The 19,126-nt window shown below is 35.6% G+C and overlaps 1 protein-coding gene across 1 annotated transcript in view; it reads right to left on the bottom strand.

The window, feature by feature from the left end:
• Positions 1-3,082: 3,082 nt before the first annotated feature.
• The window catches only part of HECTD2 (HECT domain E3 ubiquitin protein ligase 2), a 34,178-nt gene continuing 18,134 nt past the window's right edge, over positions 3,083-19,126 (bottom strand). Inside the window, exons 11-21 of the mRNA XM_038140553.1 lie at positions 18,417-18,513; positions 17,431-17,538; positions 15,488-15,620; positions 12,519-12,607; positions 11,363-11,521; positions 11,002-11,076; positions 10,093-10,180; positions 9,737-9,843; positions 8,421-8,536; positions 7,687-7,830; positions 3,083-5,642 (exon numbers count right to left, since the gene is read on the bottom strand). Of these exons, the coding sequence (XP_037996481.1) occupies positions 5,522-5,642; positions 7,687-7,830; positions 8,421-8,536; positions 9,737-9,843; positions 10,093-10,180; positions 11,002-11,076; positions 11,363-11,521; positions 12,519-12,607; positions 15,488-15,620; positions 17,431-17,538; positions 18,417-18,513 (1,237 nt within the window). The 3' untranslated portion in view covers positions 3,083-5,521. The remainder of the gene's footprint in view (positions 5,643-7,686; positions 7,831-8,420; positions 8,537-9,736; positions 9,844-10,092; positions 10,181-11,001; positions 11,077-11,362; positions 11,522-12,518; positions 12,608-15,487; positions 15,621-17,430; positions 17,539-18,416; positions 18,514-19,126) is intronic.

The following is a 19,126-nucleotide window of genomic DNA, read 5'->3' as shown; positions in this document are numbered from 1 at the left end:
TTTACACAGGCCACATTTATCTGCTATGGTTAAATAAAATTTCTATTAATAAAGGTTAAAGAATTAAAATGCATTTAATATACAAAACATATCTTGTCAGAGTGTTCAAGTGTCTGAGCAAGATACTTTTCATCTTGGAATCCAGAAAGAGCTGGGAAAGGATCCCTCTTTAAAGCAGTTAAGTTAAAGTAGTTGAGCAAGATGACAAAATTAAGTGCCTTCTCTGCTCAGTGTGGCACATTACCAGTAATGAAGGCCAACTATTAAAAGTCCCAAGCAGTACACAGACTTTGGAAACCAGGAATGAGAGGTTCATAAATTCACCAGAAGACAAACAAAACCAAGATCCACATACTTGAGTTTAAACCCCATAGCTTTCAAAAATGACTGTGCTTTAGCTACTTTATATCCAGCTGCATTGATTTTTCCAGAGGACAAAACACAGTTCTTGACCTTCACAGTACTGACACAAAACAAAAGCAAAAGAAATTCATTTCTAGCTCTTTGCTAGAGCAGAGATTGAATGTACACTGAGTAAACTCACCCCTTGACAAGATGTTTGAATTACATAATGTAGCTACAAATACCTCTGCTCTGGTAATGCCAGTGGAAGCTAGATTGTTATAATCCATGGTATGGCAACAGCCAGAGATCCTGGTGAGAAGATAACTAACGACTCTGTGAGAACAGGTTCATCTCTCCTGGTTAACAGAAATCATGTTATAGAGTTAAAGCAGCAAATAAACAAGAAGCCCTTAAATGAAACCTGAGCATCATATATCTACAGAATCTAGAACAACATCTTCATGGGAAGAAAATATTGCATCAAAAAGTGAAAGTCTCACTCACTACAAGTACCAAATCATTACATTGATGCCAAAAAGAAAAATAGTAAATGAAGCCTTGCTGTAGTAGAGCACAAAACACAAGACATTAATGGATATATCATTTAATTATGCATATAGGTATTACTTAACTCTATTATTAACTCTAGTACTGCAGGAGAGTCCAGAACTGAACTTAGTTTGCCCAACCTATCTGAACTTCTCCCACCTTTTCAGAGTCTAGTGAGCAACTACTTCACCAGATCATCAGAAAAAAATCTCTCCATTTTCCTCAACCTATTGTGTTTTACATAAAGGCATTGGGTTTCAAAGAATTCAGTAAGAATTTAATTAACAATTTGAAAGGTGCAGATCGCTGGGGGCCATTTTTGCTCATTAATTTAACAAATAAACCTACTTCACTATTAATTAGAACATTTCTAACACAAGAGAAACAGTTGTGACAGTCCAGGCCACCTCATTATTTTCTTATACACATGAATATTTAAAAGTGCAAGGAACTTCAACAACACATAGCCCAGAACAGACCCTAAAAAAAAAAAACCAACCAAAAAACCCCACCAAAATACAAAACAAAACAAAACCACCTCCCAAAACCTCCCAAAACCTAACCAAAACAACCCCCCAGAAAAACCCCAAAGAAAGACTCAAAAATTACTTGACCCAAAAAAAATTCATTGCAAGAAAGCCGGGGGCTCTAGAAGAAAAAACATATTATTGTTTGACAGTCAGGACATTAAACCAGAGGCTTTGAGGGAGCTTTCAGATATTTTCATTTTTTCAAGAAGGAGCTCTGAAAGAGTATTAAGCACCACAGCTATGAAGATTAACAATGGGTATAACATTTGCTTCTGGAGCAAGTCAACCACTACCAACACCAACTACAACTACAGAGAAGGAATCTCACCACTTTTGGCCAAAAAATCAAAAGGAAATACAGCATTTCACTTTTAAGCCCCAGTGCCAGCCTTCTGATCCCTAGCTGAAACAAGATAAGGCAAGCCAGATGATCTAACCTCTTTCCAAATATCAGTCTTGAGGCTATTGACTGGTCAGAGATCAGGTATAATCAATCTCCTATCTGAGGTTTTGGCAGAGTCTTTCATTGGTCCCAAAACCACATTAGGAACTCTTTATGAAAAGAGAGGACACTTTCAAAACCCAGTACTAGACACAAGAAGCTGCTTCTCCTTTCTCCATATTTGTTTGCTATAAGTCAATTTATATTTGCTGACTTTGCAAATTTGCGATTAATTGTGATATAAATTTTTAAGACATTACTTTTTACTTCATTATATGCATTTATAATATCTACTGCTAGCTAAGAGGAAAATCTGACCTCTAATTAAATTGTTTCAATCTTCATCTTTGCTGCCATCTGTAGGTAACTTGAGTGGTACAAAGGTAACAGTTCTGTGATCAGGACCTGCGTCCGTGAGAAAGCACGATGTTCTTGTCACCCGTCCGTCCTGATTTGTGTTCAATTTAGGCAGAAGAACATACAACAGCTCGTGGCTTTGCACCTCCAAGTAATCTTGCAACTGAGGTAGTTAAAAAAAAAATTAAGTTAGAATCACAGAATAGTTTGGGTTGGAAGGGGCCTTAGAGATCACACAGTTCCAACCCCTGGCCCTGGGCAGGGATGCCATTCACTAGACCAGGATCCTCAGGGCTACATTCAGCCTGGCCTTGAATACTTCCAGGGATGGGGCATCCACAACTTCTCTGAACAACCTGCTCCAGTGCCTCACCATCCTGTGAATAAAGAACTTCTTTATAACATCTCATCTAAACCTGCCCTCTTTCATTTTAACACCATTTCTCCTTGTCCTGCTGCTATCTGCCCACATAAAAAGTCCCTCTCCATCCTTTTCATGAGACCCCCTCAGGTACTGGAAGGCTGGAACTGCATGTCCTCAAAGCCTTCTGTTCTCCACAAGGAACAACCTCAGTTGTTGGATCCATGATGAGGACCCCTGCTATTTTACAGCATTATTACACCATGGGATGCACCAGAACACCTGTAATTTTGACTGTAAGTATGAAATTTAAGTCTTGGTGTATGTCTGGTTGTTGGAACTTAGTTTCTTCTCAGTGAGCTATGCAATGTTTTAGCAGAACTGTTATGGTAAAGAAAACTTCTCAAGAGAAAAATAAACCAAAAGCAGAGAGGTTGATTATAATTTTATACCCATTATGACCAATTTTGGAAATCTGAAATTATACAAGTGATGTCAGCATTTGAAATATTTGATTTAATGACTGGACAATTTTCATACATAAAAATAGATACTTAGTAGTGAACAAGTTTATACAAACAAGATTTCTTTTGTACAGTACAAAACAATGATGGAGATAAAAAAAGATTTGCTGGGTTACAGGGCAAGACACAAGAACAACAAATCACCATTGAATAAATTTTTTAAAATTATCAGAGGCTTATTTCATAAATACAGTGTAATGCTTTCATTTAACAAATACAAAATTTACTATTTAATTTATCAACATCAGGAAATATATAAAATGTCTTTGAATGACAATCTGATTTAAAAACCGATGCAAATACAATAGCATTTTTAGAATTCTGAGGTAATATTACACATTATCTCAAAAAAAGCTTCAATAAATAAAACTGAACAGAAGGCAAAGTGCAATTCAGTGAAAAGGAGAAAAGATAAAGCTTTTATTTTAACAATAGTAGATAAATAGTTATTAAAAGCAGGTTTAAGCCTTAAAAAAATATTTTGGCTAATTTGCCATGTTTTCAGATAAACTGTATAGCTATTTATTCATAAGCCAACCTTTCATGAATCCAATTCTACAAAGAGAGGAAAGGCAGTAGGTCATTGTTTCCAGGTTTCCTACTTACATCCACATTCAGGTGTTAGAAATTAACATTGCTTGCAGCTAGCTAGTTCATTCAGTGCAACAGTGAAAGCTTAATTTGTATCTCAACATCTGAAATCCTGCAAGTTAAAATTCATTTTAAAATCTCTATTTGGGAGAAACAATGAAAAAATGCAGAATTTTTCAGTGCTGCTTTTAGCACACTTTGTGCTAACCGAGCATAGTTCCAGGCTAAAGCCGATGGAAATTTTATTACTGGTTTCAATGACAGCACTATGTGTCAAATATTCTAAAATATCCTAATATTTATCTCTGCCTTAATAAAACAGTAAAATCACCAGTAACTATTTAAAGAGAAATAAAAAAATAAAATTTACATGTAGCTATTGAAGAATATCCAGAACAGCTTTGAAAGCATGAATTAGACAGATTAATTTGTTAATCCTTCGTAAATCTGTTGATTGCATGTAAATAATACAGAGAAAGAAAGAAGACTAATATAGTATTTGAATACAGACACTACAAGATAGATATGCATCCATGCCCCAGCAGAAGTCAATGGGGAAAGCTGACAAATTAGATGCCAAAGTGTCTCAAATGATCTGGGCCTTATTCAGCTGAAAGAAAAATCTACAGAACACACAGTAGCTGTTCATATTTAAAACCACTATACATGCTGACAAAGTCTTTCCATTTAATGAATAAAACCCAGACTTACAATTCTTTCAGTATTTTAGAACCATTTCTTCCCCAGCTGGTAATTTACTAACTCAGAGCAGACATACCAAGAATTCTTTTCGCAGAGTTTGTGCAGCAAAAAACACAAAATATTTTAAAATGCTGGTCTCCAAGTTAATAAAAATTGCAACATTCTTCAGAAATGTTATTGTGTTCACTTTTGTCACAGCTTATTTAAGACTTTCAACAAAGTTGCTGCAAAAAAAAGATACCCTAATACACTATATCAGTTTTCCACTCATATAGTGTATAGAATTATATCCACAATCCAGTTTTCCACTGGGTTGTGGATATAATTCTCTTCCTAAAGCATTTCACCAGATGAGGAATTTATTTTAAATATCTAGTTTTGTTTACTATAATGCTACAGTAGATCTGGCTAGTTTGCTGTTAAGAATGAACATACAAATTCCTTAATACTTGTAAGCTTGAACTTGAATCCCCTCAAGCTGAAAAAATACCTTTTAACACTCTTGTACTGTCAAGTGTAAAAGCTAAATATACAACATCTAAAACCTCTTATTAATAAAAAATATTTTTTTAGCAGTAAATGGCACTATCAAAACCCTATTCTTCACAGGCAGTTATTTACATACTTCTTAGCTGGTTTCACCAAGCAGGAAAACCAGAATAATACAACTACATACATTTAATAAAGACTAAAATTCCTATTTGCCTTTGTGAAAAAAAAAAAAAAAAAGCTACATGCTGATGTTATATTTTTTCTGCCACTGGGATTAACCAATAGAGAAATATTCTGTGTATTTTCTCCCAGTGGGACAACTTGATGTAAAGGAATTATGATTAATAATAAAGTGCTATTAAGAAAAACCTAACACTTGGGAATTGCCTTAGTTGGGTTTGGTTTATCAAACAGATGAGCTTTTTGTACAAAGAAAGCTACTTCTGTGACAAAGCAAGCAGCAAATATATTGCCATTCAGGAAAAAAACATACACTTCATATTTAATTAAAAAAAATTATCTAAATGCGATAAAACTGGCACAGTATTAAGAGACATAACAATGAAAAGCTTAAAGGCACAATCAGAAGAGAGTGAATGCTACATAAAAATGCTGTTCTTGGAGTATTTTATTCCAGACCAAACCCCTCTGCATTTGAAATTCCAATTATTAACTTTTGCCTCAGTTCCTTCTTGTTCTTGTAAGGAGGGAGACAAAGCTGGTTGAAGCAGGTATGTGCCACAGGTAACCTAAAATAATTTAAAAACACCCAGCAAAACACATTTAAGAATAATGCCATAGAACCAGAACACTGCCAATTGCCTATACATTTTCAGTTAAACATTTCTTAAATAAGAAATCCTATATAAGGAACATTTATCCCAATGTTGGTTCAAGTTCTGTTGAATGCAAGTAACAGCTCGCTGGTCAAAAGTACTTCAGATGAATTTGTTTGCCTGCAACTCCCTCCTCCCTATTTTTTTTTTCCAGTTGGAAACATCTCCTTCCAGGTTTTGTAAACTCTAGGTACCACATGACTTCTCTAAACACAAAATCTAAATATAAGTAAGAATCCACAACATGGAAAAGGAAGGTGAATCCTGCAGTAGGTACAGACACATCTAGAAGAAGCACAGTTCTGTGTCTGTGAGGATACAGAACTCAGGGTTCAGCCTGGTTAAACAGGTCCTTACAGACTTCGGTGGGGAGCTCTGAAGAACTGAATGAAATGCTGGAAAAACAACAGCTCACAAATTCTGGTCTCAGCTATAGCAACACTTCCAGCTCCAAGTTTTGTCTGAGAGAGAGCTTGAATATATGTACTGGAGATATGGCTAAGGAATGCCTGACTGAAACACTGGAAACTTTATTTCTCACTAGAATGGATTAATTCAATGAGCCACAGGTAATAAAAAGCTACAGGAACTTCTTGACATTTAAACTGTCAAGTGACATGGAGGACACACCTGAGGATATATACTTGTCCTACAGCTGATAACTTGAGGGGGAGACAAGAGAAAGGCAATGAGCTGAAGCTCAACCTGCCATTTGGAAAACACACTGAAAAATGTATTACAGTTGGACACACATATTTTATTAGGTGACTCAACAGCTCTCTAGGTCTCTTTTAATTTCATCCCTCAGTCTTTTGAATGGCACCAACCTGACCTTTGATCATTGGCAAACATGCTCAAAAGGGGATGGAACCCCCAGATCCAGAAACCCAAGTTACTTTTCCCCTCCCTGCCCTTTAAATGATCAGCAAAGATCTGTTAACTGGACTGCAGTACAGGCTTCAGAATTTGGAAAGTTGAGAAGCTTTTATTAAAATTGCCAATTTTTATTGGTATTACATTCTTTGATCCTATTGTGTGAGCAATATGATGATGGTGTCTACATTTATCCCTGTGCAGGCAGTCTGACAGCAACAATTATCTTGCAAAACACGGACCTACAGCAGTTTAAAATGCACACTATTTTGAAACACACTTTCTCATTTTTAAGAAAAAGAACAATTAAAAGAAGAAACATAAAGAGTTATTCAATGTTGACTGATTTTTCTTCATTTTTCATCTGATCTTCATGTTCCTTTAATGTTACTGGAACCAGTTATTACCTCATTGAGAAAAGCATTAGAAATATCACAGTAATGAGATAAATTAAATTTAAAACAACCTCAAAATTTATTATGTTTATGCCTTTAGATTAGCTCTTCACAGAAAACCCAGTGAAATTCAGACTTTGAAAAATATAGTTCCATTTAAATATTTTGATTACTCTACGTTTTGAGAAATCTAGGTAAAGCCAGTAATTATTGCTTTACAGAGAGCTTCAGAGCAGCAAGTTTTTCTGTACAGCTTTCAAATTATTTAAACTGACTTTTCCCAGTCTTAAGAATTAAAACAATACTAACTGGCTTGCTATAAATAATGCCCTCAAACTCATAAACTTCAGAAAAACTCATGGTAGTTCAAGGTGTATTTTCAATAGGTCAGCTGTCATGTTAGGAATGATAAAAATAAATAATTTATTTGAATTGAAAACATGTAAATAATCCCTATAAATAATTACCAGCCACAAATGTAAACACTGACTGGAAAAACAATTTCCTTGTTTTTAAAATTTATGCCATCAATAAATGGGTATAACATTTGGAAGGCAAATTAAAGGAGTCCACGCAGTTTCTTCCTTGCACAATCATTTGCTCTTCTGTAAAAAGACATTCAAGAGCAGTAAGGGCTCTCAGGAAAAAATTTAGTGAACAAAATTTTTAAAATCCAAAACATTACTTACCAATTAGTGGATGTTTCACTCCTTGAAATCTTAAAATTCAGATCAGCCATTCCTCCCACAGGTACTCTATCACTTCCTGTAGCAAAGTGTAGCAGCTTCTTTTGAAGATCCAGAGAAAATCCAAGTACTACATCCCAGAAGTATCTATGCTCAGGGCAGAGGGAGAAGAAAAAGTTGCAACATGCAACATCATAAAAAAATAGTATGAAGATGATAATAAAACTACAAGTACTACATGATGAATATCACTTACTGAGAGTTTAATTAATATAATCTATAGGACATCAGCAGTACTCCAATATATAAGGTTAAATTCCCAAGGAATTGACAAGTACAATGTTCTATTAATTTTGGAATGATGTCTTGCCAAATGATGCCCCAACCCACTTATCTATACAAATATAAATGCCTTCTACTCACTAATATAAATGTCCTTAGTAACAAAGAGAATTGAGTAAAAAAAGTATTTTTAGAAGACACTGAGATTTCAGGATTTGGAGCTTTTCTTTTCCACTTCAATGTGGTCATAATCTTTTAAGGACATTCAGTAAACACATAATATTCAGGTTCTAATTCTTCCTGCTTATGACAATTTAGCAGTGTCTTGGTCTTATTTAGAAACAGGTTTCTAAAACTTCAGTCATTCTCAGGTTATCCTTGAAGAGATTACTGCTGGAAGACTAACATTCCATGACATTTTAAACTCAGTAATTAGAATAAAAACCCAGGCCTACCGTATAGTCAGATCAGTTTTTTGGTAGCCCTCATACTGGGTACTTCTCTGTAAAGCAGACATGTCCAGTTCAGGACTGCCACAGACGAGAATTTCAACCTCCTCTGGACGAAGTAGCTGCCAAAAATCAAGGACAAAATATTTAATGTTTTAAAAAAGATGAGAAATGATGCTACTAGATTAATTTTTTATTTTGTCATTACAGAAAAATTCACAGAATATCATTCAATTTAAGTCTCTAACTTGGATACATACTGATTATAGAAAAATTAATCCCTCAGCACTCTGAAGAATCTCTTACTGCCATATATAGCAGAAAGTTAATTAGAGGATAACATAGTATTTCAGAATATTATGTTCTTAATTTCTTCATCATTCTTACATTTATTACACTGACTTGCCTATGATGTGATCAGACTACAAATGAGTCAGAAAGTTTGTACACATGGAAATCCGAGGGAGGGTCTTGATTTCGATCAAGAATTTTGGTCAATTTTGATTTCAACTTCCATTCCATTTGCACTGACAATCCCAGCATGGGTAGCTGAGCAGCAGAGGCTGACAGAAGTTGACTCTCAGTTGTACACACTACTGTGCAAAGCAAATACTTCTAACAATAAGCCACGTTTAATATCCACTAAACTTACACCTGCAGAACCCACTTATTCATTTACTACATCATCATCATCAAGTTGCATGGAAGTATGCCATGGCATTTCAATGGATTCTCACTGTCTTTCCAGAACTTTCCCTGCAGCTGAGCACACCTCACTTTGCTGCAAGGTGTCACAGCTCACCAATTTCACTGGAATTTAGAAAATCCCTGACAAATTGAAACTTTCTCTTCTTCCTCAGTGCAGAAGGGATGCTGTAAATTGAAAAAGTCATTCCAACAGCCAAACAGGACTGAAAATAGAAGAATGTTTAATCTCAACCTCCCTGAGTGTTCTTCCTGCAAAAAGCAATATGTGTTTTCAGAGGAGTCACTCAGGAGCACTCAGACACAGCTGTTCTGCAGTTCCTAATGTAGGGAACACATAGAAACCTTGTAAACATTCACTGGAGAGCCTGTGATGTGTCTCTGAATACACAGTGATAAACCTGTCTTCTGGAGCTTTATTTATTCCTTTTCAATGACATGTTACAGAGAATAGTTGATGACCTGATTAATTTCTTCTACTTATGTTGGATTAATCAAGTCTATCAATCAGTCAAGATTCTTTCCAAATCTTAAATCATCCAGTGCAATTTAATTTAGATAACTCATCATCAAATACTTGAAATAGAAGTGAAGAGTTATGTTTCACTTATTCTTACCAGTAATGCATATGAAGCACAGACACTATGAAATCCATAATAGAAAGCTGCAAATTGTTTGTAGATCGATCTATTGAGAAGAAAATCAACATAGAGCTGCACATATTCTAAAAAAAAAAAATTATTTTGTTACATTATAATAATTTTAATCAACTTGTTCTGCCCTCTAAAATTGTAGTGAATATGAAGAACTGAATGCATTTCATTTTAGATACCATTAAATTGTTAGGCATACCAGAAAGAACTATAGCCATCTCATTTTCACACTCTGTTTATGAAAGCATAGATTTACAGAAAGGAGAAAAAGGACAAACTTAAATCTGCAAAGTATGTGTGGTTAATATATGTCAAATTACCTTTCCTATTCCGATTTGTGACTGGAATTTTATCTCCATTTGGCTTTAAGTTGTAAGATTTTATAACACCAAATTCTTCCTGGAAAACCTACAGAAAAAGAGGAGTCAAGGTCAACATGGGAATATAAATTAATATACTTACAAATGACAAAGCTTATATTATGTCATGTATTCCCTTCCTCTCTTCAGCACATGCTGTAATTCTGAGGGTTGTGAGGTTTTTACAAGTTAAATATTACAGTTTTCAACAAATTGCTCAGAAAATTAGTATTCCAAGAACAAAAATTCACCCTGTTACATAGTGGCATGTCAAACTGACCTGCAGGCTCTGGAACCATAGAGCTTTTCATACAAAAGAACAGCACAAGAGCAGCAAATACAATTAAGAAGGTATTTGCTCTGCTGTAGTTCACCTAGGAACTAAGTACCACCAATATGAAATTTCATTAACTCGTATAAGTGTTCTGAAACAATGAGTAACTGAAAAAGACTTTCCTGACTGAAATAGCAGTTACAACACGCAGGTCAGGCAAAACTGTAAAAACTTGAACAGACTATTGCTAAAGCGAGATTTCTTGGACAAAGTGCAAAGTAAACTTTGATGATCTTCTGTGTTAGAAAGAAAAGCAAAAAGCTGTAAATGCACCAGCAGCTGGCCAAGTGACCCTGGTGGTGAGCACTGGGATCACCTACACTGTCAGGAACAACAGCTTGGAGTGTCACCACGGAGCCAACTGCTGAGCACACAGCAGTGCCAGGCAGGGCGGCTCCTGGGGCCAGCTCTGATCCCGTGCAGTTATTCTCCAAACAATCAGCAATCACACTGCAATAAGCCACCACTGCCATTCTAACATTGGGAAAAATCACCGAACGAGGTTGAGAACCACTTAGAGTTGTGCATGTAATGACCTGAAAAGTTGAATAAAAATCCTCTTCAACATTGCCTTCATAGGATAGAAGTTCACTTAGTCCATGCGCCAATTCCTACAATATGAGTAAAAAATCTCTTTAGTAAATCTACAAAACTAAGTGATGCACTTTGCAAGGATATGCCAGAAGCATTGTTTTATACAGAAGGTATTTTGGAAAAAGCTGTATTTTTAAAATGCATGCTACACTAGAAAACAGAGATTTTCTGTTTCCATCAGAAGACCTTATCAGCCTGTGCTGAAAAAAAGCTGTTTTCAAACCGTTTGTAACTCAAGCATTAAATATGAATAAATCAGGTTTTATATCAGTAATTTTGCCTCTTAGAAAATGTAATACTTACAGGCATAATCTGAAACAGGTCATCTAATGTGACACCACAGATGCCTACAAGTGTGTTATGATCACAGGGAACAATGGGAGGACTCAATAATTTCTTGTAACAGCAAGGTGGGAAACGAATATCCAAGGTGATACTGTTATATACAGCAAGTCCCATAAGCTATGTATGTCAAAAGTTAAGGGCAAATCTGACACATCCATATTATAGATAGTATTTTTGTAGCTTGGAAAAAATATTTTAAGATTCATGCTCAATAAACAGAAGGAATGTAAATTATTTCATTGTTTCTGGACTGACAATTTTAAATGCAGTTTTTAATTACAATTAAGCAGTGGTTAGCATGGGCAAATGATGCACATTGACAGAATACTTGATAACAGTCTTCATAATATTCTATACAAGCATTTCTACAATAAATTTTTCCAAAGTATTGTTATGAAAAAGACAAAAATAAATATGTATTTTCTAGTGAGAAATTAATAAAGCAGTGTTTCTTTTAAATAAATCTAAAAGCATTAAGACATACCTGCACTGCTCATCCATTAGCACATTTAAGTGCATTCCATGAAACAAATATGAAACTATCCCAATTCAGCTTCTCACAAGAACAGAATAGATCTGTTAGAAAAGACCTACAACCACCATCTGATCCAACTGCAATCAGTTAATGGACACTATTATATCATCTCAGTGGAGTTATAAGCATATATTATTATTATTTGTCTGAGGTCTTCATTTATAAGCACAACAGAAAACCTAGAAGATAAACTAGTGCTCAAAATAGCACATGGCTTCCATTTTGTAATAAAAAAGGCAAAAAGCCACATACTTCTCAATGGGAACTTGAATGAACTATTAATGGACATAGGCACATTGATGTTTACTGAAAGAAACTCCGAGGCTTAAAATTACAACTTATACACAAAAAAGTTGCATGTTTAATATTGACTTAGCATTTTCTGACTGTAAAATGTACCACCTACCCACACACCACCATTTTCTTCCTATTTTTAGTTCACTTGCTTGAACAATATTAAAAAAATATACATTTAAAATGGAACATAGGTGTACACACAACCTTTGAAGGAGCTTGAGCCAGTGCCTTATCTCATCCCCACACCAGCTCATCAAATGGTTGCTGTCCATAAAAGGATACGGCTCCAACCAGTCGGAATTCTGAGTAGTTGTCGCATTTAAAGCTGCTGAACCAATGGCACTGCGAGTCCTTGTGGTAGGTGAACATGCCTGCAGAACGGCAACGTGACCCTTAAAGAGGCACTGAGCGTTGTAAGAATTCATACAAAGCCTCCTCTTTCTTACCCATGCACCCTTGGAATGCTCCTGGGAGCGCCCACATCCCCATGCTTGCTCTCAGGACCCTGTTCCCACCCACAGCAGGAGCCTGCAGGCAGGTGCTTGGGAAGGAGCACCAAGGGCAGTGCCAAGCCTGAAGCAGGCTCAAGCCCACCAGCCCTGCTTGGTGCTGGTGCAACAGGTTCTTCAGGGCCTCCAGTTGTGGATACTTGGCATTTTCCCGAAGCAATCTGTTTCTTCATTGTACTCCAGCATCGGTACTGCCATAAATACTAATTGTCTAACCAAAAATTTTCTTCCTGCAATGTAAACTCACTTCCTCCTCTCTTTCTAGGTCAATAGCAGATGACAATCCTGAAAAATGCTGGCATGAATCCCATGATACAAATACCATAAGTTTACCTTCTTAGAATAGAAAACTGTAAATGGTTTATGTTATACACACACTACCAGCAAAGGGATATGTTTCATATTTTCTGTCAAAAAATTATACCAGAAAAGTTAAAAAAGCCCCAAACCACACGTACCCTAAAAAAGCCACTCATGGGTCTAAATGACAAGCTAGATCCTACTGAAATCATGAGTATAGATGAGTTTGACTGCTATTTGCGTCAGATACAGAACATTCTGTTTTAAAGAGTGACAGAAAGTAAAAACCTACATAATGAAAGCACATAACAGCTCTAAAATGCCTAGGAAGTATTGCTCAGAGAAGTAAGACACACTCCACATAAGCGTGCTCTAATGCAGAAGTAAACTGGATAAAATGTGAGAGCCTTTTTGAATTTGTTGGGATTGAATGGGCCAAGTTTATTATTGTTCCCATGGTCTGTACAAACCAAAGCCCTGACTAGTTCTAAGCACATTTTGTATACAATAGCTCACTGTACCTGTGTTTGAAAATAAATTTGGTGAAAAAGAATATTTAAATTAAATAAACCCCAAAGTCATTTTGATTAAAAAAAAGGCATGAAAATCTAACTTTCTCAGGGACATCTAGTTCTTATGATAAATTACAGGCAAAAAGCTGCCTTCACATTTTCCCCCCTACTCTCCTGAACATTTTATCTTTTGAACTCCAGCTCAAAAAGGTGCTTATCACAAAAGGTTTAGACACTGCCATTAGACATTGCCAGAATCAACAGAACAGCTGCACGTAAGGCAGAGCAAGGTTCACAGGCTAAAAGATCATCAGGATGTTGGAACAAAATAGGTTTTGAATCCCATTTGTTAATTGTCCACACCAAGATAAAGAAAGCATTGCAAAACACACAGGCAGGCAGACAGCTGACTTAATTAAGAGTTTTTAAATTCCAGGAGTTAAACCTGAAGAATCAGTTAACCTGGAAAAGGTAATAACAGTGATATTTTCCCTTCCAAGCTTCTGACATGTTATTTGCATCTTAAACATTAAAGACAGTAGAGGATACAGTCCCTTTCCAAGGGACAAGAATATTTCTGAACTCCTCCCACACTTGGCTGATAGTCGTAACAATGAAAGAATTTGCACTTTAAAGTAAGGAATCCTGCTAGAGATAGTGAAAATATAAATTACTCTGAATGTTTCCAAACTCATCAGTTACCAAGCTCTGCTGACAGCTTTTTTACTAACGAAACTGTCAAACTTACGGAATGCTTTCTGCATTACAAATTGTTTCCTATTAAGGTTGCTATCACCAATGTCATGTCTTCACACAGACGTGTTTTACTGGAAAGAGGGCTACAGGCAAATAATCTCCACAGATATGACAACACATTTATGACTTAAAATTCTGTACCTTTAGAAGTAGTCCTAATAACAATAAAGGATTTTAAGGAACATGATTTTAAGGAACATGAACACTTCCAGGAAAAAACAGGCAAGCTCAATGACTATCAGGTGTTATGCTCAAGTCCCTGGAAATCAATTAAAAAGCCATCCTGGCAACACTTTGATGCACTAAGTCATCAGTAATGTATCCATGCACAGAGTAAAGCTCATTAGAGTGGTGAATAAAACACACCCAGATCCATCTACATCACTATAAAACAAGTGGATAGAACTGCTTGTTTATGACTGCTCATTCATGTCTTACAATCTCCTGTTTAATCAAAAAGCCTTACTTTTCTCCCCCTTGGGCATGAAATGCCCTCATAGGCTCACAAGTCCTGGTAACAGCAAAGTCAGGCTTTTTGATTCAGGCTCACTCCTGGTATACTGCCTCTGCTCCTGTCTGAAGGACCTTTCTTTTCTGAGATTACACCAGACCCCTTTAAGAATACTGACTACATAGATACCACAAACAGAACGTATGACAACAAAGATTCAAGTAAAAACTAACCTCTACCTATCCTAGTCACAGAAACAGTACTAGAACGTGCAGACACTCTCAGTGCAACTATCAGCACCAAAAAAAACCCCATTGATACATGGGAGACCAAGGTTGGCAGTTTGCCAGAACTGAGCATAGTAACAGCACACAGCTGTAGCTGCTGACAAAACCCAGAAAAACTCTCTCTCTAAACTACCAATGTGAAGACAACTGAGGGCAGAAAGAGAAAATGCAGCATGTGAAGACATAGGGAAGGATGGTAAATGATAAACCAATACATTTGGCCTTATCTCCACTTGAATATTTGCTAAATCATTGAGCTGTTTCAGGCTGAGATAATTTTCTCCATAGCTAATAGCTAAGCTATTAGAAAGTTTATGTTCTGGATTTGTGCTGAAAAGAGTGTTTAGAATGCAAAGACTTTTCCATTATTGCTGAGCAGTGTTATACAGAGTCTGAATAAATTCTCACAATCTACTTAAGAATTATGAGGACTCACCATAATCTGGGTGAAAAATCTGCCGAATCAAAAGCAGAAACCATTCTTTTGTCAGGCCACCCATATCAAGACCAGCTTCTCCTACAAATGTGACTTTCAACTTCTTTTTCAGATCTGCCTTCTTCCTTGCTAGCTATTGTGAAATAGATAAGGCAGAAGAAAAAGGAGATTTAACATATTATCACTACCACTAGCCATAGAAAACATACCTCAGCCTCTGCTCAACTGCTCTCGCTTCACTTAAACCATCAATTTGCATAATTTTCTACTAATAGGTCAAAACTATATTAAAATAATGACTGAATTGCAGAAGCAAGACAATTATGACTACCTGATATCATCAACTACTTTGCACATGGTGTCACTCTTTTGCTTGAAAAGAAGTTAGGTGGTGTACAAACAGGCTTAAAAAGCAATTAGATATAATGAATTGGGTTTGTCTGGAATATTTCAGACCTAGGTAATTTTTTAGCTTTTACAGAAGATGTGCTACCAGGAGGAAATGACAAATGAAAAAAGTACTTAGACATAATTTGGAAATATTTAGAAACAGGGAAGGTAAACTAATACTTTCAATATTTGGATACCGTTCGGGTCTGTGTAAGATGCCTGCCAGCAAGTATCAGCTGCTTTTTAGAACTGTTTTTTAGACAATGGTACCAAGCACTTTTCATTGCTTTGTTCTAAGAGATAGCATTTCATGCAGGTACACAAAAAATCTGCAAAGAATTAGATTACAGCCTTTTACAATTAACAGTGATCTTTCAGACCGACCATTAATTACTGTCCAGCTCCAGAGAAAGTGATTAAACCAGCCAAGAAAACGCATGTGCTAAAATAATCCCCATGTTGTTAGTTGCTCAAGTAAATTCCTATTACATAAATTTTATAACTACAGGTATTTATCTTATTTGAAACAAGCTATTTATCTTATTAGCTGAAGTGATTTTCCTTTGCAAATTTTTTAAACTTGAAATACAAGTAAGACATCTTCCCTCTCCACCTGCCATTCCCCATAAATTTGAAAATATGAATATAATACATTCATACTCATCTCTGAGATGGGTAGAAGGAAACATTGGAAATAAATAGGAGAATATTTCGACTATATAAACTTTTGAATTTGCTCTTGGTTATTTTAGTGTGGTTAAAAAAATGACAATGCCTGGGAGAAAGCAATATTACCAATTATATTTCTTTTGCCTTAGGAGAAAAGGCCAAAAATTGATAGGTTTTAATATAGGAAAATAAAGTTTAAACTTACATTCTATGACATGAGTAATCAGAATTTGTTTGATGCTGTTTTCACTACCTGGATGTATTTTTCAGTATCATCAGGCTGTTCTCAATGTTGAGAAAGAGAGGGAACTAAATTTCACTAAATAATGTTAATTAGCAAGAATTGCCTACTTTAATGGACACATCTGTTTCATTTCTAAAAAAGGAAAACTTACATTGAAGAATGTAAGTAATTAGTTAAAAGAATTTAAGAATAGAAAGCCCAAAATTATTCTTATAGGCTAGAGAAGGAAAATAATAAAAATATTCAAAGAATTAGAACAGAACAACCTCATTAGTGATTAGTCACATACTATTCATGCTGCTATCATGGAATCAAGTCCTACAGAAATTGATAATTGTGAACTGTATTTTTAACAGAAAAAATTGCAAATACAAATACAGAGCATGTGCAAGCATGTATGTTTTTTATGGGTTTAGCTATGGAGCAGTACGAGCACAGGAAATGAATTTCAAAATGTCTAACCTAATCTGTTCTGCAGCACTACAATTTTGACAGTAATTGATTATCTTTATTTAGTATTATGTAGTTATATTCCCAATGTCTCAGTGCAAAAGATTTAAATATCTTTTGACTTATCAAATTGAAATCTAAAAATAGCCACTCTACAGCAACACACAATTTAATTTTATATTTTTGTTACCTCATCAAGTGAATCACTAACAAGGTGTGTCCTCCTCACTTTCACATTTAGGAATAACATATTCATATCAGGCTTCTGTCTGCGAGAGACTTTATCCACAAGGCTTTGCTATTCAAATGAAAAAGAAACATCACACATGCAGTATCTTCACTTGAAAAAAAGGTGTCACGCTTGTTAACTGTAAAAAGGTATGAGTATCATGTATTGAAGACATTTCCCTGACACTGTAACTGCTTAGTCTCTTCCAGGAGATGGAGAGAAATTTCTTTCCTACTGGAGATACCTTCTACACTACATTTGAACTAAAGTCTTGAAGGTTTAACAAGAAGGTGGCACTTCCCAAATTGTTAAAAATATACCCATAAGATTCTGGAAACTGGCTTATGCTTTAATTAGTTATTCACAAGGTATATCCTGCAAGACAGGAATGGAGAGGTGGTGGTGGTGCTGCCACACAGGGCACTGAGGAAAAGAGTATCACCTATCACCTGTAGAAAACTACTACTGAAGGAGGCAGACAATGCCTCTTTCCAAACACAAGAGGCTGCTCAGAAGCAGTACCTCTTCCATGACCCAAAAGGATACAGTTGAATCTTGGTCTTCCATGACAACACACCTCCACAAAATAAAATACAAAACAGTTCAAAATTCTTATGGAGTTTTTCTTCCTTGATCGTGTTAATTTAACACGCTAGCATGTTATGCCGGTTTCTCAAAAGAGGAAAAAAAGTAAGTCAATACTACAAGTTCTTCTCTAAAACACTGCCCTCTATAAGGATCCTGAAACTAAGTACACAAAAAGAAAAAAAAATACTCAGAGAACCCAGCATGGACATCTGTAGACTATTCATAGTAAAATAGTTTAAGTTCTTTTTCAGGGTAGTCAGAAATACCAGAAGTTGTAACAACAGGTGTAATATCAGTCTAACAAATACTCATAAAGTACCAATGCATGAGACATACACATTTATCTTTGAGGGACTTACCCGTGCAATACTTATCATTTGTTGTTCTGAGTCCCTTTGAATAATAACTTTTTTTGCTGCTATAGAAATAATAAATGGGTATTGACAGAAAGAAAACCTAACAAGAGAAAAGAAGATTAAATATTTTCTTTCTAGCATACTATTTTCATTTTAAGAATACAGGAGTGAATTATCATTCACTAAGTAATTCCTCCACTGACAATAATTTGCAAATAGCTGCTGGTTTTTTCACTTTGTATATAGTGATACTTGACTCACTAGAACAAACTGTTATTTGCAAATACTTCTCTTTTCTCATTTGGGTTTTTTTGTGGTTTGTTTTAGTTTAGTTGGTTTTTTTTCCTTCTCAAGTAGAATATCAAGTACCAGACAGAAGAGTAGCCTGAAATACTTGATTCAGTGGAGCAAATTATGGTCTCCAGGTTTTCCCCAACTGCTGCTGAAGGCAAGGAAAACGCCTATGAATGTACTGGAGGCCAAAATATGTCTGTAGTAAGACACAGTCAGAAGTCTATGCCAATAATTAATAAACTCACTTTATTATCATCCATATTTTACATATTTTCTCTAGTTTGTAAGGAAGAATGAGATTTATTTCAGACAATCTCACATCCATGCAGTAGCAAGTAAGTAGCAGCTATAATATGTTTTGACAATAAAATAATACAGTATTTAACATGGATCTATGCAGACACAAATGGTGTGCATAC

The sequence above is a fragment of the Motacilla alba genome, chromosome 6 (genome assembly GCF_015832195.1).
Source record: "Motacilla alba alba isolate MOTALB_02 chromosome 6, Motacilla_alba_V1.0_pri, whole genome shotgun sequence".
Lineage (NCBI taxonomy): Eukaryota > Metazoa > Chordata > Aves > Passeriformes > Motacillidae > Motacilla > Motacilla alba.
The sequence above is the reverse complement of the archived record's forward strand: the minus strand, read 5'-3'. Positions and strand labels throughout refer to the sequence as shown.